The sequence below is a fragment of the Thamnophis sirtalis genome, unplaced genomic scaffold, assembly GCF_051295495.1.
Source record: "Thamnophis sirtalis isolate CommonGarterSnake01/CBP01778 unplaced genomic scaffold, rThaSir2_p1.2 scaffold_4, whole genome shotgun sequence".
Classification (NCBI taxonomy): Eukaryota; Metazoa; Chordata; class Lepidosauria; order Squamata; family Natricidae; genus Thamnophis; species Thamnophis sirtalis.
The window spans coordinates 99,542,440-99,567,163 of record NW_028261384.1 but is presented as its reverse complement, the minus strand read 5'-3'; the positions used below and the strand labels follow the sequence as shown (position 1 = coordinate 99,567,163).

Below are 24,724 nucleotides of genomic sequence, written 5' to 3'. Positions count from 1 at the left end.
AAATTAAAATAATGTTTTAATTATTGTATAGAATTAAATTGTTGAGTTGGCCATGGCTAGTTGACCCTGGCAAGTTGCCCATGGCAAGTTGTCCAATTCTGCCCTGGAAGGTTGCAGATCATACTCTTCTCATTGTGTCTTAATGTATATTTTAAGCCACATCTATGCATTAGGCAGGAAAGGGAACTCCTAAAAATAATTACATGACCACTTGATATTTTCTCTCTCTTAATTGCATTGGGACAGGAACAATAATATATAATCAGAAGATATATTTTTAATTATTTATAATCCACCTTTATTAATTTTTTAAAATCAATAATTCAAGAGGATGAATGTATCTAATACAATACTTCTTACTGCTTCTATTTTCCCACAACAACCATCCTATCAGGTGAGCCAATATTTATTTCAATCTTTATTACATTGATCAGAATATCAGCCTCTGGCCCTGTAAAAGATGTTCCAAAAGTGTCCTTTATTTCAAGAACATGTTAACACCATACATTAAAACCAGCCAAGACAGCACAACTCCTCAACTGTGGGATAGCTATTGGAGAGCTATTAAGTCCTTGCTTTAGTGTACCTTCCAAAAAGGGTATTCCAGCCAAATGTAATATTCCCGCTCATTCTTCTTCATAAATGGAATAGTTAGGCTTGCTTTTCATTCGTACCCCTCCAGTTTCTAAAAGCAACTTTTAAGCAGGGAAAAAACCGAAACCCTGATAACACATTGCCTTCTGAAAGGCCAACCATGTGTAAGCATCCAAAGTTTGGAACGGATTTGTTAAAAAAGAACGGCAGGAAGGTTCTTCGCAGGTGCGAGTAGAGCGGGAAGATTCAGGCAGATGCTACCTGAAAGCGATAGGGGGCGTGGCTGAGCCCCTTTCGCTGAAAAAGAACAGCTGGGAAGGAGACGGGCTTTTAGGGGGAAAGGCTGTGGGAGGAGTGCGCGCAGTGCAGAGAGGGTTGGCCGCCTTGGAGCTCGCATCATCGGCGCATCAGCGGAAAGGGAAGTCGGAGGGCGTGCACACCCCCTGCTCGGGCGGGCCCCTAAGCAAGCAAGGTGGAAGGGAAAGCTTTGAGCGCTGGATAGCCGATCTGGACCAGTCGGCCTCCCAGTCCAGGTTGCTGGCTGAAGACGCCTAGTCTTTTGCTCCATGCAATGCACCGCCTCCCTTAGCGCGATGCAACGGGCCGGAGGAGGAGCGGCCGCAGCAGCAGCAGCAGCCGCCGCCGAGCCTGGAGGAGGCAGTGGGAGAGGAGGTGACAACGGCGGCGAGGCGGTTGCAGCAGCAGCGGCCTCTTATCGGGTGCTGAGTCGCTTGCTGGGGTACGGCGGACCAGAGTCAGCTGCAGCTGGCTTGGGGCTGGGCAGAGGTGTTGGAGAGACTGCCGCTATTGCAACTCGGGATCGCGGCAGGGCGGGCGGGTTGCGGGGCTCGCAGCTTCTGGTCTTCCGCCCGGGAGAAACTGGGGAGCCCTCGGCGGGGTCCCCAGCCGGCTGTCTGCCTCCGGCGCCGCCGCCACTGCCTCAGCCACCCCCGCCGGAGCTCCTGTGCGCTAGGCATCGGTGTGCTCTCCTAGATGCTCCGAAGGGCGAGCCGGGAGGGGGACGATGCTGGAGCGGAACGCCGGATGGCTTCATTTTCCCTCCGGGAGCCGGCCTGGAGTTACAGCTGGCGGCTCTGGGACTTCACCAAGCACCTCCGACGGTGCTGGGAGGGCTGGGCAAGCCTCCGGGCGATTGCTCCTGCATGAGCCTCTTGCCTCAGCCGGCGATGGCCCCGCCGCCCACTCTGTCCTTGTTGCCCCCGGGGGAGGAGACCAGCGACGCCCTGCTGGTGCTGGAAGCTCTGGGCCCTGACGAGGAGGACGAGGAAGAGACGGCTGCAGGGCAGGCCGAGCCCTCCAGCACGGAGAGCAGCCGCGTTCAGTTGCCCGCTGCAGCCGTCCCGGTGCTAGCTGCTGCTGCTGCTGCTCCTCCTCCTTCGGCAGGCCCGGCACCTGCCGTTGCTACCCCCCGTCCCAGCTCTTCGGCCCCCTCCAGGAAAGGTTCCTTGAAGGTTCGCCTCAGCCGCCTTTTCCGTACCAAGAGCTGCAGTGGGCCATCCTGCAACGCCGGGGCAGCCGCTGGAGCTCGTCGGATCGGAGATAGGGAACTTCTACAAGCCGCTGCTGCCCCAGCCCCCTCGGGCACAGCAGGAAGCCTCCCCGATGTGTCTCAACCTGGCTACCGGGAGCAGGACTCGAGCAGGTGAGGAAGCGCTGGACCGCTAGAATATGGCTAAAGGAAGGAGTTGAACACCCTGATGTTCCGCTGCATCAATATGATATGGGACAGAATGAAAGAGGGCATTAGGGTGGGCATAATGGGTATGGAAACTGTTGCCTTGCAAGCATTCTCCAGCACTCTTCCCTTTGGCTTCAGTTGTGGAATTGTCAAATACTTGGAGAAGTGTTTGATGCTTAAAAAAAAAACCCAATTCAATCTTTGAACTTTGAGGCTTCCAGATCTTTTGGTCTGTAGTCCCAGCTAGCATGGCAAGTCCTCAGTAGTGCAGATATTGAAGGGAAAGTATCTCAAGGCTTCTATATTTTTTACACCATTGACTGTTTTTTGTTAGAGTTTGAAATGGAAAAGATCCAATTGTATTAGTGATGTATTGTCAAGCTGTTGGAAGGAATTCACTGACCATATTCTACCATCACTTCTCACTGCTTTGCCTTGCCCCATATTCAGTCTTTGGTATCTCAAGTTAAAAAAGATTCAGATTGCCCATAGAGGATTTATTTGGGATCTTGGAGTATTGCTATTAATCAGCATAAATGGCTTTTACAATTTTGTTGCCCAGTTGTAAAGAAAAGTAGTAAAACATTATAAATCTGACTTCCTTACATTAAATAAAATAGAAAAATGGATAGTTATGACTTTGCATCTGAATGCCAATTTCATTCTTGGTGAAGAATGTTCAATCCTGTTCAGTTCTTGGAAGACTTGCCTGGACCAAGTCCTTACAGTTTTCTTGCCAAGTTTTCATTCATTTCCTTTATTTGTATGCCGCCCTTTTCCCTGGGGGGACTCAGGGCGGCTCACAATTCATAAAGGGAGGGGGGGGAGTGATTTGCCATTGCCTCCTTGGTAGAGCTGAGAGAAAGTGGTTGCCCAAAGTCATCCACTCTGTGCCTAAGGCAGGACTAGAACTCTCCCTGTTTCTAGCCTGATGCCTTAACCTTTACACCAAATTGGTTCTTTGATTACATGTTCTTAATCCTTAGAAAATGGTCAGATCCACCTTTCCCAACTGTTTACAGATGTTGTCCTTGAAGAACCTAATATTAAAAAAGAATAGGAACCAAGGTTGTTTTACCACCTCTGCCTGTGGGATTGTGAGTGCAGTAAAATTGTAGTACTGGGGACTGACTGACTAGAGGACTTTTTTTTCTTGCAAATTGCAGTATGTGTACATTACAAATCAGGGTGGTAAAAAGATAATGAAACATATGTCATAATGTCACAGTGCAAATCAGCCTTTACACTGAGGGGGGGATATACATAAGTCAGGTGGTTTATAACATGCATTTTTTGTCATTTGTTACCTCCTGCAGATGTCTCTGAAGTGAATGAAGTTGGCTGAGACAATTTCTAGTAATTTTTGAAAGTATTTGTGATTCTGGGCTTGCTTTTAAAAAAAGCATTCATTCAGAAAAAGTGTTTTGCTCATTAAGTCTATGTCTGGTGCCTTCCACAGCTCTGAAATGTCAATAGATTAAGACAACCTATTACTATTTCTACAGGATTTCATATGGATTTTTTTTTCATAGGTTGGCTTTGCCTAGTGACATAGTATTGGTTAGTTTAATCTCACCACTTTACAGGTTCACATACCACTTTAAACTATAAACTAGCCACAAACTGAATTGCTCAGCATGCTTGGGGGAAAGGTGATGGGATAGTTTGTGGTTCAATAGGAAAAGATATTGAATTTTGAAAGGTGCTGACTAAATTTCCTGTCTCTAAATTAAGATACATACATAGAGTGACAGTATTCACTTGGATTAGTTGGGTTTTTTTCAACAAAGTTTTCCATTTTGATTTTTATGCTCCTACATACGTTGGACTGCCATTTTCTTCATTCTCTTCCGTTTTGGCACTTACAGTTTTGCATTTTTGGAGGGACCCAGGTTAGCAGAGACTTCAATATGCTTAAATAAAATGTTTTTGCTTTGTTTAGCCCTGATTTGATCTGATTTGTAATCACGCTGATTCGAAATAGGGTTCAACCTGCATCTCCCACGTTAATGCTAAATACTTTGACCCAACATTTGTCATAAACAAATGTTCAGGTGCAAGAATTTGGTTATAGTGACTGGTTAATGCACATTCAGGCCGGTCCCTTATAATTCAGTGTTAAATATATATGATCAGGCACCTCACAATAAGCCTACAGTGGAGTCCTTCTTGAAGAATTATTTCCAGTTATGGCAGAAGAGATTGGGGAACAGAGGATTTGGGTAGCTCCCTTCTGCTCCAGTCAGCACTGCCAGTGTTTGGAGGTGACAACAATTATAAGCCAGAACCTCTTAAAAGAATCGCTTCTCTGTATTGAGGGAAATGACTAAGTGGGGCTGCTGAGCTCCTGAGTTCACTTTGAAAGGACCATATGTCCATTCCTGTGACCTGAGATCTCTTTCAATTCTTGGTTTGAAGAATTGTAACAGGGGCTGATCCTGGTATAATCTAGGACATATAAATAACATGGATAGGTTAAAAAAAAATCCTGGTAAATTAAAAAAAAAAGCTGCAAAAAAAGCTATTTTCTTAATTGTACGAGGGGTGAAATCAACTAATTTGGCTACTGGTTCGCAAATGTATTCGCTTTGCTCACACGTGCCACCTCTGCACATGCATAGGATCCTCCGTGCATGTGCAGAGCGTCAACAACAGGACGTGATGATGTCCGGGCGGGTGGGTGGAAGCTCCCGCTGCCTCCGCTACCGGTTCGCCCAAACCGGATAGAACTGGCTGAATTGCACCACTGAATTGTACTCACTCGTGTTTCAGTGCCCTCATACAATGATCATATTTATGAACATGCTAAACTATCTGATTACTACATCTAGAACTTTGCCTAGGTTGCGGGTCAAACTAAGATAATTTATTTCCTAGCTCATTTCATTCTGGGGTGTTATCTGGATCGGTAATTAGGCCTCCCTTCTCCTTTCTGGACATAGAGGAAGGAAATAAAGCAGCTATTAAAGTAATCTGCTATGGCCTCGTGTCTTTTTCTTCTATTTCCTTTTTCTGATTTCTCTCTCTTTCTCTCTCCCTCCTCCCTTTCTCCCTCCCACCGTGTGTGTGTGTGTGTGTGTGTGTGTGTGTGTGTGTAATATGATGAGCAGAGGCAAACTGACTTTGGGTGTTGTGTCTTTTTGACATAGATGCCATTTCCTCTTTTTTCTTAGATAGCAAAATATCTTGGGCTAACAGTTTTGACTCAGAAGGCTTAGTGTTAATAGAAGTTTAAGCACTGGCTAAATAAAGAATTAATTTATTATGAAATCATCTATTAATAAAGCCATGCTTCTATCTGAAATTGGACTTCCAGATTAGCTAAACTGAAAGTCATGGAATGATTTATGTTCACCCATGACACTTTTTGGCTGTGTGTGCACATATTCACTCAAGTCGTATAAAAGTCTAGCAAAAATATTTAGTGTTTGTACTAAATTTTAAGTTTATCTTGTTTCCCCCCCCCCCTGTAATTATTTAGTGGGGGTTAGTTCGTACCTTAGTATATTTTGGACTTGCAAGCCAAAAAAATGAATTAATTCTTAAAATGTGTTATCTGAAATACTATATTGGTAGCTACTGTGTGAAGAAGCATCCCTTAATAATTAAAATTACTAAGGCAAAAGACGTGTCCCCTCCCCACCTTGCCAAAATCTTTGTTTTCTATGGAAATGGACTGGATGTATATATTAGGAAAATGCATTTATTTTTTCTTTCTAGTTGTGGTGCTATATCTCAGATGACGTGAAGAATGGGCAATATTATTTGGCCTTAGGTTTAATTATCTTAAAAAGTTTAATAGACATGATGTTGTTTAAGCATAGCTGCCATCCTCCTTCATAGATGTGAGTTGAAATTCAGCAGTGTGATGTTATTCATTTGTGATTTAACCTTGGCTTTTTTGACATTTGAGGGAACTTAAAAATATATAGAGAAAGAAAAAGTAAAGCCATTTCTCAGTACATATGCTCAGTCCCCCCTCTGCATTACAGAGGGTTTTTTAAAGTTGCTGTATAGGTTTTTCACTTTTTAATTGTCTTTCCCCTCTTTCGTGATAATAGAAAAATGGAACATAAATTGAAATAATAAATGGGCAGCCTGGTGTCCAAATAATTGCTCCTTTGGAACTAATTTCCTTCACTCTTTTTATAGGTATGGGGAAATAAAGTGAAGAATTTATGGTGTAATTGATCTTATTGTGGATGCAGGTAAAAAGAGAGGTAAATGCAGTCATATCTTTATTTATAGACTTTTATCTCTATTTTTGTAGAAAACAAAGACTGATGCGAACACAAAGTGCCTTTTCTCCAGTTGCTTTTGGTCCCCTCTTCACAGGTAAGTGTTGAACCTGGTGCTTCTCTTTCTCTTCTACTGTTATTGAAGGAAGCCCTATAGCCATGATGACGAACCTATGGCACATGTGCCACAGGTGACACACGGAGCCGTATCTGCTGGCACGTGAGCCGTTAGCTCCAGCACACATGCGCACACCAGCCAGCTGATTTTTGGGCTATCAGGGGGGCGGGTAGGCCGTTTTTGCCCTCCCCAGGCTTCAGGAAAGTCTCTGGAGTCTGAGGAGGGCAAAAAGTAGCCCCAACGGGCCAACCCGAAGTTCGTTTATGGGGGCGCATTTGCATTATCGGTGCCGGCATGCATGCGCAGTAGATTTTAAAAGCATATTTTCCTTCTTGATAGATGACATAGTTGGAATACAGAAAGCATACTATAATTTCAGATCCTAGGACATGATGGTCACACAGTTTTGCATAAACAGCACACATTAATCTTCCCAAGAAAACAGTTTTTAAAAAATGGATCAAATCTCACTGGATTTTGTTGTTTTCATTCTGAAATATCTCAAGAATTCGATGCATTTAGCTGAAAGGTCATAAGATGTTGATATAACTGGACAATATTAAGACCTGGCTTTGAGATTTGGAAGCTATCTGCCTTCTGTCTGTTAGACATTTAGCTATGGCTGTTCTTGAGTCTTTCTTTCCTTCAGCTTTTGCATATGTCTGAGGCAGTGATGTGTGGTGAGGTTTATGGCTGGCGAGGCAGTCCTCTCCCCCGACACCCCACTGACTAAAGCACTTTCTTTTGCCCGCCTGTGCTCACGGCAGCCCGTCTGAGCTGGCGGGCTGCTGCAGACACAGGCAGGTGAAAGAAAGTGACTTTCGCCCATCTGAGCTGGCAGGCTGCCACGGACACAGGCAGTCGAAAGAAAGCAAGCGCCGCAGGCTGGACTGAAGCCGGAGGTGATGCCCCTCCGGCTGGGTAAGGCGGGCTGCCCTCCCTGCCTCTCCTACCCCCTTTCCTCTCTTCACTCAAACTCTCAAACAAACAAACAAACAAACACACACACAGACAAAGTTGCACCAGGAGGATTAAGTTTGAATTCCTCCTCCTCCCTCCGACTCACACGTACCTTTTCCAGCTGTTTCAGAGAGAATTTCAACCCTGCTCTTGTCTGCCATCATGAAAAGAAAAAAAAGGAAAAAGGCAAGAGCTGAAGTCAGGCTGGGCTAGTTGTTACCAGAATCACCATGGATGACTCTGCTTAACTGTTTAAAAAGCCTCTAAAAAACGCCCTCTACAGGAGGAGGCAGGAGAACGACGTGACTCATCTACGTCAGGAATTTTTCAGCTTTTACCAAAATGGCCGTGCATACCCTTATGGAGGCTTTCAGAAAGCTCATAGGGGCTGGGGAGGGCAGAAATGAGCAAAAACGGGTCGTTTCCCCCCCCCCCCAACCCACAGCAGCACTCTATAAGCCTGTATAAGGTTATGCATACATTTTTTTGACAAAAAACGGCCCTGTTTTTGCGAAAAATGGGCCGCTTTTTGCTCGCTTTTGACCCCACCCAGGAGCACTCTGCTAGCCCTCCGAAGACTATTCATGCCTTTTATTTGAAAAAGAACGGGCCCGTTTTCGTGAAAAACGGGCCGTTTTGGGGAGGTTTGCAGAGTGCAAAAACTTTTCCATTTCGGAAAGCTTTTTAGTTAGAGTGATTGATGAGAATTACATTGATCAAGTGCTGTGCCAGCAGAAACAAAGCCTTAGGTGTTGCAGATAGTCAGCAATTTCCTTCTCCAGCACATGGATAAATACACCTGGATACATCTACCTACCCACCTACTCTCTCTCGCTCCCTACCTACCTACTGTATTTCTCTCCCCCTCTACCTACCTACCTACCTACCTACCTACCTACCTACCTACCTACCTACTCTCTCTCTCTCTACCTATCTACTTATTCATCTCTCTCTCTCTTTCTTTCTATCCCTCTACCTACCAAGCTACCTACTCTCTCTCTTTCTCTCTCCCTACCTATCTACTGTATTTCTCTCTCTCTTTCTCTCTCTCTATCCCTCTACCGACCAACCTACCTATTCTCTCTCTTTCTCTCTCCCTACCTATCTACTGTATTTCTCTCTCTTTCTCTCTTTCTGTTCCTCGAGCTACAGCCTACCTACTCTCTTTCTCTCTCCCTACCTATCTACTGTATTTCTCTCTCTCTTTCCCTATTTCTCCCTCCCTCCCTTTATCTACCTACCTACCTACCTACTCTCTTTCTCTCCCTATCTACGTACTGTATTTCTCTCTCTTTCTCTCCCTCCCTCTCTATTCTTCTATCTACCTACCTACTTTTTTTTTTTAAAAAAAAGCCTCTTCAAAACCTTGGTGTGTCTTATAACTCCGGTGCATCTTATAACTCCGGTGCGTCTTATACTCTGAAAAATACTGTAGTTTTTAAGTGATTTTTGCCCCATTTTATGTCATTTGTTAAGTGAATTTGACTTTTGAGTGTCAGAAGGTCACAAAAGGTGATCGCATGACCCTGGGACATTGCAACCATCATAAATATGAAACAGTTGCCAAGGGTCTAAATTTTGATCACATGACCGTGGAGATGTTGCATTGGTTGTAAGTGTGAAAAATGGTTATAACTCACTTTTTTTTGGTACTGTTGTAACTTCCAATGATGACTAAATGAACTATTCTAAGTCGAGGATTACCTGTATTTCCCCAGCCCAACTCACAAAGGCATTTTCTTAGATTGCCTTTGCTCTTTGTGGTTATAAACAAAAATTTGCTCGTCAAATCTGTGTTCTTTGCTCTTTAAAGTTTTTGAAGACAAGCTGTGGATATTCACAAACATGTATGAAATACAACACTCTTCTGGGCCTTCAGATACAGATTGAATACTATTTCATAGTGCAACATTTGGCCCAGATATTCCCTTAGCAAAAATTGTTTCAGCAAGTTTGAAAGTCAGCGAAATCCTTAAGTTTAATTATTCATAAGCAAGGGAAGTGACCCTACTTATATAATGGCTTTTGGCTCTAAAAACGGCCCACAAGATAGCTTCATGAGACAAAGAATACGAAAAGATAACGATCTTTTAAGAGTTCAGCTGAGTTAAAATCTTTTGTTTTCAGTTAAATTCCTTAAAAATGAAATGACACATGTGACTGTCCAAAATCAAAGTAGCTTATTTTCCTTTGGAAGGGAATTTCATAGTCATTCTCTGTTTTATATTCCTTCTAAGCAATAATTTTGTTTGATATGGAAAGGTTTGTGAAACGATGATCAACTTCTTATATCATCTGAAATACATAGTCCAGAAAGCAATCTGTTCACCACTTGTTTAACTGGTGATAGTTTTGGAACACTTTTCAAGAGTAGCCCATGTGTCTGCATTGTAGCAAATTTAATTAGGAATCAACCATGACATGCCTGGAGTCAGAGATTGCTCTGATATTAGACGTATGCTTCTGACATGAGCAATAGTCCTCAAATGTGCTAGGTGAAGTTACATTTTCGTTAGGCTCTAAACTCTAAAAGAGGTGGGATTCACTTACCTTCCCTACACATTTGGTTCGCAAATGTGAGCGCACACGCCTTGTCTGCGCATGCGCACCACCTATGTATGCACAGTACTCGTGCATTATGGATGGGTGGAGTCTCCTGAAGCCGCTGTTACCAGTTCACCTGAACCGGAGAGAACTGGCTGAATACCACATTTTCTTTCTTTCTTTCTCTCCTCCCCCCTCTCTCTAGGTGAGACAGTATCGCTGGTAGATGTTGATATCTCTCAGCGTGGCCTGACGTCCCCACATCCTCCAACACCTCCTCCTCCTCCACGGCGAAGCCTCAGCCTTCTGGGTAACTACTTGTTTCTTTATCTGTTTTCTTTCCAAACTGTATTTCCACTAGCATCTTTCAGCCGAAGAAGACGATGGCCATTTTCTTCAGTCTTGAAATAATACTTTTGAATACAGGTAGCCTTTGTTTAGTGACCACAGTTGGGAATGACGGTTCAGTTACGGTCACTACCATATTTTTCATCTTATAACGCACCTTTTTTTCCTCAAAAAGAGGTTGAAAATCTGGGTGCATCTTATACATTGAATACAGCATTTTTTGCCTCCTGAAGCCCCCCCTCCTTCACAAAAATGGCCATGCATAACCTTATGAAGGCTTTCAGAGAGCTCTTGGGGACTGGGGAGGGCAGAAATGAGCAAACAATGGACCATTTTTTGCCCCCCCAACCCCCAGCATAAGCTCCATAAGGATATGCATGCAATTTTTTTTGACAAAAAATGGGCCCATTTTTGCAAAAAACAGGCTGTTTTTTGCTCATTCCCCCCCCCCAGCACTCTGCAAGGCCCCCTCAAGGCTATTCATGTCTTTTATTTGAAAAAAAAACCAGGCCTGTTTTTGCGAAAAATGGGCCGTTTTGGGGAGGTTTGCAGAGTACAAAAACTTTTTGTTTTCCTTTTGGAAAGCTCTTTAGTTAGAGTGATTGATGAGAATTACATTGATCAAGTGCTGTCCCAGCAGAAACAAGTCTTAGGTGCTGCAGTTGTGAGCGATTTCCTTCTCCAGCACATGGATAAATACACCTGGAAACATCTACCTACCTACCTACTCTCTCTCTCTCCCTACCTATCTACTATCTGTCTGTCTGTCTGTCTGTCTGTCTTTCTTTCTTCTTTCTTTCTTTCTTTCTTTCTTTCTTTCTTTCTTTCTTTCTTTCTTTCTTTCTCTCTCTCTCTCTCTCTTCCTCCTTCTCTCCCTCTATCTACCTTCCTAGCTACCTACTCTCTCTTTCCCTACCTACCTATTGTATTTCTCTCTCTCTCCCTCTACCTACCTACCTTTTTTTTTTATTTGCCTCTTCAAAACCTTGGTGCGTCTTATACTCTGGTGCGTCTTATACTCCGAAAAATACGACATGTAAACTGCAACCATGCTTATGATCTTTCTTTTGCTTTACAAACTTGAAAAAGTTGTAAATGGAAGTTGTAAAGTTACTTTTTCATTACTGTCATAACTTCATATGGGGCTATATGAGGCAGTCACTAAACAAGGACTACCCTTAAGAGGATTTCCTTGGAATTCTTTATGCCATCTCCTTTTTTTTTTAAAAAAAGGAATTATTTCAAAACAGTAACTTGTATATATTCTCAGCTGTGTAACTATTCTGTTTTCTTTTTTCCTAGTCTCAAATCCATATTCAGAACTAAATTCCTCAGCTCCATAAATCATGTGAATTTGCATATTTTCCGTAATTCTGTTTCTGCTAGCCATGGGAAATGTGGCACGAAGGACTCTTTTTGTTTCTTTTTCTGAATGTTTAGCTCAGTACTCCCTTTGGTTTCTCAGATTCCCTCTAACATTTGCTCTGTCTTTTTTGTTAATCCAATGTGGACAGTAAGAAGATCTACTCATTTATGTCTTATAGTGGTTAGTGCTGCAGTAAAGTTATGTAAAGTGAATTATTTGTAATCTTGTGCTTCTGTCTTTAACAACCTTCATCTCTGAGCATTTGAAGCCACCCAGGGAACATTATTTACTTATATTGGAATAGAAAATATTTTATAACTAGAAGCATCAATAAAATTTTGTTTGCCCAGAGTTATGGAAGCAGTAGGACTGGAATTATTCATTTTTAAAAAAATATTAAGCTGGTAGGCTATGTTATGTTATCTTATGTTATATTATATTAATACAAATACAATGCATAATCTAATATCCAGAATAATTTTTTATTCTGCATATGTTGATAGATGTAAGTAGAAGCAGCACTGACAATACATCTTTTTGAATGGTGGCATTTAATCGCAGAGGTAGTATTCAGCCAGTTCCGCTACCGGTTCGCCTGAATCGGTAGCAGAAATCAGAGGTGGGCCCTGGCTCTATGTAGTTTTATTTAGTGATGTTTTTTGAGCAGAGTGCATGCACGGATGGGGCGCATGTGAGCACATTTTGTGAACCGTTAGGGAAGGTAAGTGAAAACCACCCCTGGGAACTAGGAATTATTACATACTTCTGTCTATGCATACAATTTTACTGATATTGAAGCCAGCAAAGATGAATGTTCAGATGCTCAGAGAAAGAGAGCCTATTATAAACTTGCCTTTTGCTCTGTTGCTTTTCATATCTCCTGGACTGCTTAACCGCTTTGTTTTTTGTTTTTCCTAGACGATATCAGTGGGACACTGCCTACATCTGTCTTAGTGAATCCAATGGGATCTTCATCACTCCAGTCTTTTCCTCTGCCTCCACCGCCTCCACCACATGCCACTGGTCAGTTTAGCTTTGCTCTTCAATTCTTCCTGAATTTCTGAGTTGCTGGGCTTTTAAACTGAATTGTTGAATTTGGGGATTCAAGACAGCATCCACGGAACAGAATACACAAAATAATTCCATGAAATGTCAAAATAAATGCATTTTCTTTCCCTTTTCCAGAGGCATTTCCTCGGATACTGCCAATCAGAGCATCCGAAGCAGTACACAGTCAATCTGCACAGCACCTTCAATGCCCCCTTTATCGGCCTGATTCAAGCAGTTTTGCAGCTAGCTTACGAGAGTTGGAAAAAGTAAAGCTTTTATTTATTTATTCAGTTAAAAGTGCTTAAGCTGCTCCCCCCCCCCCCCCGATGATACTTGATCTCTTTGAACACAAAGAGGTAAAGCCAAGAGGATTGACAACTGAATGGATTTGCAGTATATGCCCTACTGGTATGCAAGATGAAAACTGGTTCGAATGGATAAAGCCTTGTGGATAGCCTTGTGGTTTTGCTGTTTATTTATTTTTTTTGTTTAGTACAGTGTCAGTTTGCATATTCAATGTAGATGAACAGGAGAGCACCCCCGGAAATGTTGGATCAATAAATCTTGCTTTATTAGAAAGATCTCCTCTGAAAAAAGAATGAGCTGTGTTTCAACATGTCAAAGATGATTATTAGGTTGTTTTTTTATTGTCATCTGGAAGGAAATGGACAATGTTAATCTTCTAAAGTCAGGGATTGCCAGTTGCCTTGTTTGCTTGAAATTCTGGCAGGTCAACAACAGGTTTTAGATTGAATAATTAGACTATATTTTAGCATTCTGAGCATCTAAAATTGATTCTTTTAAAAAATATGCTCCCATGTTTGATTTTTTTTTAAAGTGTTGGAATAAGATTATCAGATAAATTACTGAATCATATTTTGTTAAATCAGTGTGGATGGTACTGGGGCCCCATGAACTGGGAAGATGCCGAGATGAAGTTAAAAGGGAAGCCGGATGGATCGTTCCTGGTTCGCGACAGCTCTGATCCTCGCTACATTCTGAGCCTCAGCTTTCGATCACAGGGTATTACCCATCACACTAGAATGGAGCATTACCGAGGTGAGTGGAGCACTGGGCACCAAATTAAGGTGACTTCCTACTTATTTTGAAAGATTTTGCCTAGATTCATTTAATGAATTGTTGCGGAATGTGATTTTCCAAACCTGGATCTTTCAATGCTGGTATTGTGTCTGGTGGTTATCTTTTAACCAGTGGTTAGGGTGCAGTACTGTAGGCCACTTCAGCTGACTGTTATCTGCAGTTCAGCGGTTCTAATCTCACCGGCTCAAGGTTGACTCAGCCTTCCATCCTTCCGAGGTGGGTGAAATGAGGACCCAGACAGTGGGGGCGATATGCTGACTCTGTAAACCGCTTGGAGAGGGCTGAAAGCCCTATGAAGCGGTATATAAGTCTAACTGCTATTGCTATTGCTATTTTATTTAAGTAACCTTGTGCAAAGCCAGTCTCTACAAACCCATATACTACCTCATACCATAATGCACCTTTCTTCTTGGCTCAGGAACCTTTAGTCTGTGGTGCCATCCGAAGTTCGAGGACCGTTGCCAGTCTGTGGTGGAGTTCATTAAACGTGCTATCATGCATTCCAAAAATGGAAAATTCCTTTATTTCCTGCGATCGAGAGTGCCAGGCAAGTGTGTGTGTGTCTGTCTGTCTGTCTGTGTCTGTCTGTCTGTCTGTCTGTCTTTGTATGTATTGGAGCTGACTCAGGCAGCTCTTAGATAATCTTTTGTGGCATTTATTAATCAAGATATAGAATGGCCAGCAATTATTTTTAGTTTTGTTGGAAAAGAACATACCCCCCCAAACCAGGGGTGAGTTACTGCCAGTATTGCTGCTGGTTCGGTGCGTGCACAATCTTGCTCACACATTCTGTGCGCATGCACAGTTGCCGAAAAATAGATCTGCACATTCCCCTTAAAAAGGGGAAAAAACACATGATGCCCAACCAGAGAACCAGTTTGGAGGTGTGGCAGGCCTGGGTCGCACTACCAGTTTGGCTGAATCGGACTGAACCGGTAGGAACCCACTCTGTCCCAAACAGTAAAAGTTATTCTGAAATATCCATCAGTAATTGGTCAGCGTGCACTGGTTTCCAGGAGAAATTATTCCAGGCAACAATTAAGTAGATGGAATCGAATTGTAAACTAAAAGTGCTTCAGAGTGCTTGGTATCTATCATTCCCGTACATTCCCATTGGACATTTTCAGCTGGTCTGCTGGTTAAAATAATTTGGGAATTGTACAGTAATTCTTCTTCACTTGCTTCAAAGGCTGAAATATAAGCCAAGGTTGAAGCACTTTTGTCCCTTCAATTGTTGGCTTACAGCTTTCATTCTCCTTGGCAATTTGCTACATTGCACTTGAGTGGAAATCCCTCCCACAAGCAGCAGTGAATTAATCTACAACTTTTGACACAGAAGTTATGCATGATTCATTGACCCAAAAGTTGTTCTTCTAATTCATCTATAAAAATTGGCATCATACACAGCTCAGATTATTCAGTTAGAGAAAGATGCACCAAGTAAGCAAGTTTCACATCTGTAAAGAACTTGAATGTACAAGGGGAAATGAGCAAGAGTCAAATTCACTGAGTCACAATATTTTTTTACACTTAAGTCCTTGACTCAAAACAGTTCATTTAGTGACATTGGAAGTCACAATGGCACTGAAAAAGGTGACTTTTTCACACTTATGTTGCAGTATCCCCATGATCACGTGATTTATATTCAGATGCTTGAGAACTGGTTCATATTTATTATGATGGTTGCAGTGTCCTGAGGTCATGTGACCATCTTTTGCAACCTTCTGACCAGCAAAATCAATCGGAAAGACAAATGCACTAAACAACCTACTTCAGTGAAGGCGAACCTTTTTGGCATCCAGAAGAGTAGCTGCCCAGGGCGTATGTACGCCCCAGAAAATGAAACTTCCGGTTTCCAGTGCGATATGCACGCTGGCCAGCTGGTCTTCCTGTTACTGGCGCGCATGTGCATGCGACGATCAGCTGGCCGGCATGCATGCTCATGCTGGAAAATGGAAGACCAGCTCTTCCAGTTTCTGGCACTGCTGCACCCACAAAGGCCAGCTGATCATTGCGCACACAAGCGCACCAGAAATCCAAAAGAAGAACAGGCGACGCTGTACATGCCAGGTGACATGGCTCCGTGTGCCACTTCAGGCACGCGTACCATACATTTGCCATCATGGACCTAGTTACTAATTTGACAACTGGAGTGATTCACTTAACAAATGTGGCAAGAAAGATTGCAAAAAATGTGACAAAACTCACTTAACAAACTTCTCACTTAGCAACATACATTCTGTTCTCCATTGTGGTTGTAAGTCAAGGTCTATCTATACTTGAAAACCATAATGCTAATGCTAATAATAACAACAACATGTCAGTAGCAACAGCAAATGCCACTTATGTAATGAGAAAGATGGAACAGTGGGTTGCCTTATTTATCAGTGGCTGCAGCAAAATCCCACAAATTGATTATCTTCAATGTCATGAACCAAGTTGTCAAAACCATACATTGGAAGCTATTCCAGAAGTTTGCATTCAAATACAGCAAAAATGACTGGGAACATCAAATTGACAAAGTTCTTGAAAATGAACAGGTCAAGATCTTGTGGGACTTTCAAATCCAAACAGACAGACATCTGGCCCACATTACGCCTGACATCACTATTGTGGAAAAGAAAAAAAGTCTGATTCATTGATATTGCAATACCAGGTGATGCACAAATTGAAGAGAAACAGCTAGAAAAAAATACCACAATCTGTAAATTGAAGTTGAGCGATTGTGGAAGAAGAAATAATACCAATAGTAATAGGAGCAGTTGGAGCACTATCCAAAGGGGTTGCCTAGATACATGGAAATTTTGAACTTATTACACCTGAATATTTTGCCTTTGCAACAACAACAACAAAAAAACCCAACACCCTACTTTACTCGGCCTATATACTTATATGTTATCTTAATAGCTCTTATGTCCTTGGTTAGAACTTGAACTGTTAAGTTTTTACCAGTCTCAGACTGTGAATCGAATTGAATATTAAATCAATGATGATGATGATGATGATGATGATGATGATGATGAAGAAGAAGAAGAAGAAGAAGAAGAAGAAGAAGAAGAAGAAGAAGAAGAAGAAGCTCTCAATGCTAAGAGTCACTTGTTAAGATGGGAGGCATACAAATTGAATAAACTCAAGCCCTAATTATAGTAACTCATATTTAAATCTTACTTCTCTCTCCCATCCAAATAGCATAATGGACTTTTTCTCAGTGGGAGAAGCACCTTTGCCTTGCTATAGTTATGGAATTTACTGGTCTTAAGCCTTTTACTTCTGGCCTTGTTTATTCTAGCCCTCAATAAGTAATGGCCCAACATAAGGCTGTATGGAGTCAGGTCTCCACCATTGGGCAGTACAGTGATTAATTTAGAGAGCAGCTGTTTTCCCTTATCCTGAGAAAACTATTTCTCAATTGTTGCTGTTTTCTTCTAACCTCTATGTCCTGCTTTTTTTCTTTCTTTCTAATTTGCAGGTCTCCCTCCAACTCCTGTCCAACTTCTCTATCCAGTCTCTAGGTTCAGCAATGTCAAGTCGCTACAGCACCTCTGCCGGTTCCGGATAAGGCAACTGGTCCGCATCGATCACATTGCAGAACTCCCACTTCCCAAGTAGGTTTCCCCCCCCTTTTTTTTTTTGCTTTGTGCTCCTTTCAGATCTCATTGGGTAAACAACCGGATTAGCTGCTTTATCCAACACACGGTAAAATTAGTAGTGCCAGTCAGTTTGCCACCACATTAAAAAAATACAATAGTTGCTTCTTTGTTTTAATGGAGAGGTTCTGGGGTGGCGTATACATAAAACAGTGGTGGGATTCAAATAATTTAACAACCGGTTCTCTGCCCTAATGACTATCTGGGTAGGTGGGGCTCGGTGGTCATGTGACTGGGTGGGCATGGCCAACTCAAGGTCACTCAGGTCGATGGGCGCTTCGCCTTAGCTGTTACAATGTAATAAGGGTTAACTGGAGAGGCAGTTTCTGTAAGCAGAGCAATAAAGACTAGGCTAGAAAAAACACTAGAATGTTTCCTTCCTGCCTTACTTACAGGATTATCCCTGTAAAGTGGAAAAAGCAAAAGGAGATTTATTCCAACAATCAGTTCTCTGAACTACTTAGAAAGTTACCAACCCGTTCTCCTGAATAGGCCTAACTGGCTGAATCCCACCACTGACATAAAACAGAAGTCTTCAAAAATCCTGTTCAAAATTCCTGTTGGAACAGGCTGTTTTGACCTTGCTGTTTGAAAGTTGTTTCACTCTGAAACATTGTTAGAAATTTCACACCAGGGTTGAAACACCTTCAGAAAGGTTATGACCACCAATGAAACAGGAGAAAGAAAAACGATAAGTTTCTCAAGGAAAGGGAACCAGGAATTAAAGAGGTCTGGCATCTGTATATGTTGCAAGCTCCAAAACCTTCAGGATTTAAAACCCTTTCCTTTAAAATCTCCTTATACTTTTGCAAACTCTCATGTTAAAATGTAGAATGCAGTTGTTCTTGGCCATTTTCATACACTCAAACATCTCTGCACAAATCTGTAGACGTTGAGGAATGTTACAAACTCAATTTTTCTGGACCCCCCCTAATTAAAAGAGAGAAAAAGAGATTCATCTGCCTATTTATTTGGAATGTCCGTTCTGTTTTCTTGGACCTCCAAAATTTACTGGAATCTCCTTCCCGCTTCCCCCGACCAGGCCTCTGATCGCATACATTCGCAAGTTCTACTACTATGACCCTCAAGAGGAAGTGTACCTCTCACTGAAGGAGGCCCAGCTGTTTTCCAAACAGAAACAAGAAGCAGATTCCTCTACGTAGGGAGAGTCCTTATCTATCATGCTGCTGTCACTGATGGTAATATAGTGTTGTAAATTAGAAGATTCCTGTTTTCTCTCTCTTTCTCTCTCTCTCTCTCTGAATCTTAAAGAGTTTTAGTTTGATTGTCCTTTCATATCCTGTACTGGAAGCTTTGCATATACTCTACATTAAAACAATATATAGTTTCAGATGTGTAGTTAAACACAGTTGTATTCCTAGGTAGTCCTGGACTTAACAACTGACTTAATAATTGAGACCAGAATTTCCCTTGCTAAACAAGGGAGATGTTAAGAGAGTCATGCTGCTTTTACAACCTTTCTTAAGCAAATCACTGCAGTGAATTCACTGTGAATTCAGCTTCCCACTGACTTTGTTTGTTGGAAGCCAGCTGGGAAGTTCGCAAATAGCGATCATACGACTCCAGATGCTTCAGTCCTTGTAGTAAATACATGGTAATTGCCAAGGACTTAAATTTTGATCACGTGACTGTGGGGATGCAGCAATTGTTATAAGTGTGAGGACTGGTGGCAAATTACTTTTTTGAATGCTACTGTAATTTCGAACAGACATTAAATGAATGGTTGTTGTTTGAGGACAACCTATATTTGCTCATTTTCCATAACAGAAGCCTACTCATCTGCTTATCAAAAGTTTTTCTTGAATCAGTATAATGCAAGCTTCCCTTGGTAACTTTGGATATGTTGAAAGGCTTACAATAATAAGAGCTAGAATGTGCATTTTGAATTTTAAAGCAAAGTGAATATTAGAATTCAAAACGAGTCCGCAAGTACCTGTTATAAGTACAGACCACATCTAACATTGTAATTCAATCTTGGATATGCAAAAAGAAAGAAATGATACATTTTTGTCCTTAACTATGTCTAAATTTATGGAGGGGGGGAGGTTTTACCTTCCACCCATCTTTCTATTTCCCATCTCCAAATTAGGAAATGGGTCACCAGTATCCTGTAGCTGGGGAAGTTGCACTGGAAAAGACTCCTGGTGTTTCCTTTCTGGCTGTCTTGGGCCTCCGGAAAAGAGTCCCAGGCTTGAACAGAAGCACAACTGTGCACAGAAACGGGCACCATGACCCCAACTGGTTCCAAAAAGAAGTTGGAATCCACTGAAGCTGGACTGTAGGCTCCTGAAAGGATGAAGAATGTTATTTTTCTTGTCAAATTTCTATTTTTGGGGTGTTTAATTTTATTTCCATGTTTTCCAACATGGGAAATTGTGAGCCAGTTTAACGTTTTGTTTACCTTTTGGCATTCGGGGATGTGGAGGGTCAGATTGCCACCATCTCCAAGATTTTATGAGCAAAACCTGCTCCCGGTTCCAGTGTCTTTAAGAATGCTGCTTTTATAAGAAGGGCCTGAACTCAAGATGCATTGAGTTCAAGCTGCATAAAATAGTTGCTTTGGGAGGGTGGAGCTTTTCTTTACCGTAGGTATGTCAGCTGAAGCTGGATGCCTGTCTGTCATGGGATTGCATTGTGGGTCCTGCACTAAGTTGGATTTCGCATATACTCCCTGTTCCATTCCACTTTTGGAATTCTGGGAAGCCAGAATTCGGGTGGTTTTGGACAGGGAGGCAAAGAAGAGTAAGTCGAAATACAACTTCTTGCTCAACTTTGAAAAAAGTTGGATAGCATTTTGGGTTGAGGGGAAGGGGGATGGGAAGGTACCAGAATATAAGTTTGATTAAGCAATGGAAAATTAGCCAGATTGGGGAAAATTGCTTTTGACTTCTGTTTGAATGCAAATGGGACACGGGTAGCAATGTGGATGGTTTCCACTACAGAGGCCATCAGCCTTTGAAAATGGACAGATCTCTCCCACTTATTTTATTTTGCCTTTCTTTCCACTATATTAACACTGGAATTCATCAACACTGTTGTAGCTGTTGTGAAAACATTGGTATATCCCCTTTAGGCAGAAATGATTAGCTGAAGTCAGTCCCGGTGTTACATGGGGCGTCAACCTCTTGCCCTTCTCAAGAATGGAAAGCCAAGATGGCAAGATAGCAAGAGGCTTAGATGAGCCAGAAAATAAGTTATCAAATAAAAAAGGAAGGTTTTTAATCAAATAAAAAAGGAAGGCCTCTGAAATCTTCTTAATGTGAGGCAGTAAATTTTGAAGCACCTTAATCCTATATCTTACTTTGAGGTTGAGATGAAAAGTCAGGAGTAGAAATTCATGATCCTCACTTTTTCTCTAAGCCCAGAAAAATCACTTTTTGGAAGAAAGAATTGCCCCAGCAAAATTCAAACCATCTCTCCATTATTGAGAAGTATTTGCAACATCCACAAAATACATTGCCCTCTTTATATGTGATAAGTCTCTTGCATATGGTAGTTTAAGGTATTTGGTGTAAATTTCTTGCTGACATTTTTGAAACCTGTGGTAACTTAATAATTTATTATAATTTATTTATTGTTGTTAGGTTGAAAAGCTTGTTTCATATTCTTGAACTCATTTGTCTTGGATTCAGCCTCTATTCCCTGAAATTTGAAGTTTTTGCATCTTGCTTAGGGCAGATGATAGAGTTTTGTAGCCATCAAATCTTTAGAATCTTTATATGCAGAAAGTTCAAAGTCGACAGCTAGTAAGTTGTTATTTAGAACTAAGTCTTGGAAAAAAAAGAGCATGATTGTATCTATTAATCAGATTTTAGGGGAAGCTACAGCTCTCTTCCTCCCATCGGAACATTTGTGCTTCAAGACAGATTCCAGAATTTGTTTCTGATGATCATTTGTGCTGCACTTCTTTATCCCTTCAGTTGTTCTTTTCCTGATTTTGTTCTGAACCTTTTCTTAATTGTTGCTAAGTTTACTGACTTACATCCACTGAGTTGCATCTTATACCCAAAGAAGCTTTGTTACTTATTGCCCAATTTTTAAGATTATGAAATAGGTCGATCGAAGAGGCCGTGATCCATTGGAGTGCTTTCCAGAATATTCATTGCCTCACAATAGGGCCCCACAGCAGCCATGATACTTCTGCTACAGGTGAACCTATGAAGCTTTTGGATATGTCTTAAAGTAATAGAACAAGCTGCATTCTTGAAGATCCTTCTGGTACACTGGAAGAAAATGTATTCATCTTGTTCCTTCCACCTCCATTTTGGAACACATGGCTATACAGGTAGTCCTTGATTTATAACACTTGACCATTTTTTCACCTTTATGACCTTTGTAGCATCCTCAGGACCGTGTGTTCAAAATTCATATGCTTGGCAATTGACTCATACGTACGACAGTTGCCGTGTCCCAAGGCCATGTGATTTACTTTTAGCAACCTTTTGCCAAGCAAAATCAATGGGGAAGCCAGATTAACTTAATATCCGTGTTAACTAACTTATCAACCACGATGGTTCACTTAAAAACAGTGGCAAAAAAAGGTCATTAAATGAGGCAAAACTCATTTAACAAATGTCTCACCAAAATAAATTTTGGCCTCCATTGTGATCGTAAGTCAAGGACTACCTGTAGTGATTTTGGGACTGTATCAAATTAGCATCAAATAAAAGCATACTTGAAAAGACTTTTTACTTGAAGTTAAAAAATTCCAGGTAGTATGGAGTCTTAAACCGGGAAGATGGCCTCTCATTTTCCCAAAAGCCTCTTCCTGGGTGAACAGTTTCAAATGAAATGATACACTGCAAATGTAACAATATACTGAAAATTTCTGTGAATTCTCATGCCTTAGAATATATGACTGCAAGGGAGTGTGTAAAGGAACTGGATTTTAGTTGTGGGAAAATAAGCAAAAGAGAGTTAAGATATTGCTGCTACCCGCGTAAAACTTTCTGATTCTTCGGATAACAGATGAGCTATTCCCATAGTGACAGCTTAATTGTAAACGAAGTTTCCCTCTTGCTTAAAATGACATAGATACTGATGTGTGGTGGATGAACTTGGAGATTTATTTTTCTTCATGTTTGGTTCAGGTAAGAGCTGGATCAAAAGTCCCAAAGTCCTAAAATCTGCATTTGCTTTGATGGTGGGGAAATGTTTCTTAAAATCTGGCAGACACGCACAAACCACATACCCGTGATGGGCGCTCACTTTCTGTTGCTGACTATCTGCCATTTTGTTGAACTGAACTTCTCTGAGATTATGTTATGACTACTGAGTAGCAAAGGCCAACCATGTGTAAATAACTCCTAGAAGGCCATTTTGGCCTTCTTTGGCCATTGTTACATCCATGTTAAGTCTGGTGTAATGTTTTTCTGTGGAAAAAAAACCTTCTTTGTCTCTTTTTTTAAAAATACCTCCCCTATGAAAGCTATTTAAATTTCATTCTGTTTGAAAGGTGTGAATGACTGGATGAATGTTAACACCAAGAAAATTAAATCCTGCACTGTAGTCTTTTGGGTTATCTGCCTTTGAATATTTGCTTGGGCATTTTCTGATGTTACACATGATACTACAACAGTACAATGGTCATACAAAAGATGGAGGGACTACTAACCAAGAATGAATTGGTGACATTTGAAATCATACCTAGTTTTATGAATATTTTTTTCTTAAATATATTATTTTTAAGTGGGACTTAAGGTTTTCTCAACAGATTATTTCCTTTCCTGTCCTTTCCTTTTTTTCTTCCTTTTCAAATCATGGCACAAATAATATTCCTTCCCTGAAAAGTGATAAAAATAAATTAATTCAAGTTGCCTTCATTCTTTAAATTTTACATTACCAAAGGAGTTCTTAAAAAGGGGTTCATGGATCTCTGCATCATGCAGAGTGAAAATAAATTGTGACACTGTTTGCCCTGGGTGAGAGGTGTAGTCTTTTGTATGAATAAGAATGCACAATGCAGATGTAGTTAAATACCCAGCTTGAAATATTTCTGTTCTTCAAAAGTGCTTCTTGATTTTTGTCCCTTTAAAATAGCCTTGTCAGATCTCTTTCTGTTTTGTTTCCTGGATGGGAAGGTGAAAGAATGATGAACGGCCTGCTGAACAGTACACTGGTTCATACATTGCACTAAGCCATGTTTCGTTTAACTATATACTTCGATGAACAAGCCATAACTGGCTCCATTCATGCATTATATCAAGCCATAAACCAGGGTTGACAAATATTATTGGCTCCCCCCCCCCCCAAGATGCTAAGCTGAAATGGAAAGAATCCACATTATGGGGGTGTTAGTATTAGGGGTGATCCCTGTTTATAAATCTGTGATGGTTTCAACCATAAATAATAGTCCAGCTCCCAACTGCCCCCCATATTATGTTTCTGGCCAATGAAATGATTTTCTTTCGTTATTGAAATGAAGTAAGGGCCTACTTGTGGAAATGTATTTTTTTTTTGCAGACTTCAAACTGAAACTGCTTTATTTAGCTTCATATTTGCAATGAATGTACTCCATTGTTATTCACCTGTTTATAGAAACAGGTGTTACAGTTTATTAAATGATTGGAATATACAAAGACACAGGTTTATCAGTCCTCTTAACTGGTAACTATTGATTACTAATTCCATTTGGAAGTGATTCAGGACCTAAATCAGCCTCCCCTGATTAGATCAGCTTGAGGAGTTCATTCCATTTCAAATTATTCTATTTGGGGATGATAGTAATCTTCTAAGAGGCACCAGATTACAGAGGGCTGATCTAATAAATAAATGGAGTAGAAATGTTGCAGATTCACTAATAAAGTTCTATGTCATTTGTTCTATTTGAAGACAATAAACAAATAGTCTCTGGGCTCTATGGATATTAGAGTACATTATAGTTAATAAGGTTGTATGACACTCATACAAAAGCATGTCATGCAATAATGTCAATTACAGGGACCAATCCTTATAGCTTTCCTATGACCTAAAATAAAAGTGCTCATAAAACTGCCAACACAAATCAGTGAACTGATTTAAAACACAAAACTTAATGCG

The 24,724-nt window shown here is 41.2% G+C and overlaps 1 protein-coding gene across 2 annotated transcripts; it reads left to right on the top strand.

Moving 5' to 3' along the window:
• The first annotated feature begins 1,052 nt into the window (after positions 1–1,052).
• SOCS7 (suppressor of cytokine signaling 7) lies at positions 1,053–24,125 on the top strand. 2 transcript variants are annotated; one of them, XM_087713563.1, is made up of 10 exons: positions 1,053–2,257; positions 6,564–6,628; positions 10,359–10,463; positions 12,786–12,890; positions 13,053–13,183; positions 13,808–13,976; positions 14,437–14,565; positions 17,488–17,623; positions 18,708–18,864; positions 19,776–24,125. In XM_087713563.1, the coding sequence occupies exons 1-9, from the start codon at positions 1,161–1,163 to the stop codon at positions 18,826–18,828; spliced, it is 2,058 nt and encodes a 685-aa protein (XP_087569689.1). In that variant the 5' UTR covers positions 1,053–1,160; the 3' UTR covers positions 18,829–18,864; positions 19,776–24,125. The 2 variants fall into 2 exon arrangements, with proteins under 2 accessions (XP_087569689.1, XP_013913335.2); XM_014057860.2 differs by having other exon boundaries at positions 18,708–24,125.
• The last annotated feature ends 599 nt before the right edge of the window (positions 24,126–24,724 follow it).

What these genes read in the sequence shown, in the direction of transcription:
- SOCS7 (XM_087713563.1), top strand. Translation starts at nt 1,161, where the DNA reads ATGCAATGCACCGCCTCCCTTAGCGCGATGCAACGGGCCGGAGGAGGA. An exon ending in GCGAAGCCTCAGCCTTCTGG is followed by an intron (nt 10,464 to 12,785) that starts GTAACTACTTGT and finishes TGTTTTTCCTAG; the next exon opens with ACGATATCAGTGGGACACTG. An exon ending in TAGAATGGAGCATTACCGAG is followed by an intron (nt 13,977 to 14,436) that starts GTGAGTGGAGCA and finishes TTCTTGGCTCAG; the next exon opens with GAACCTTTAGTCTGTGGTGC.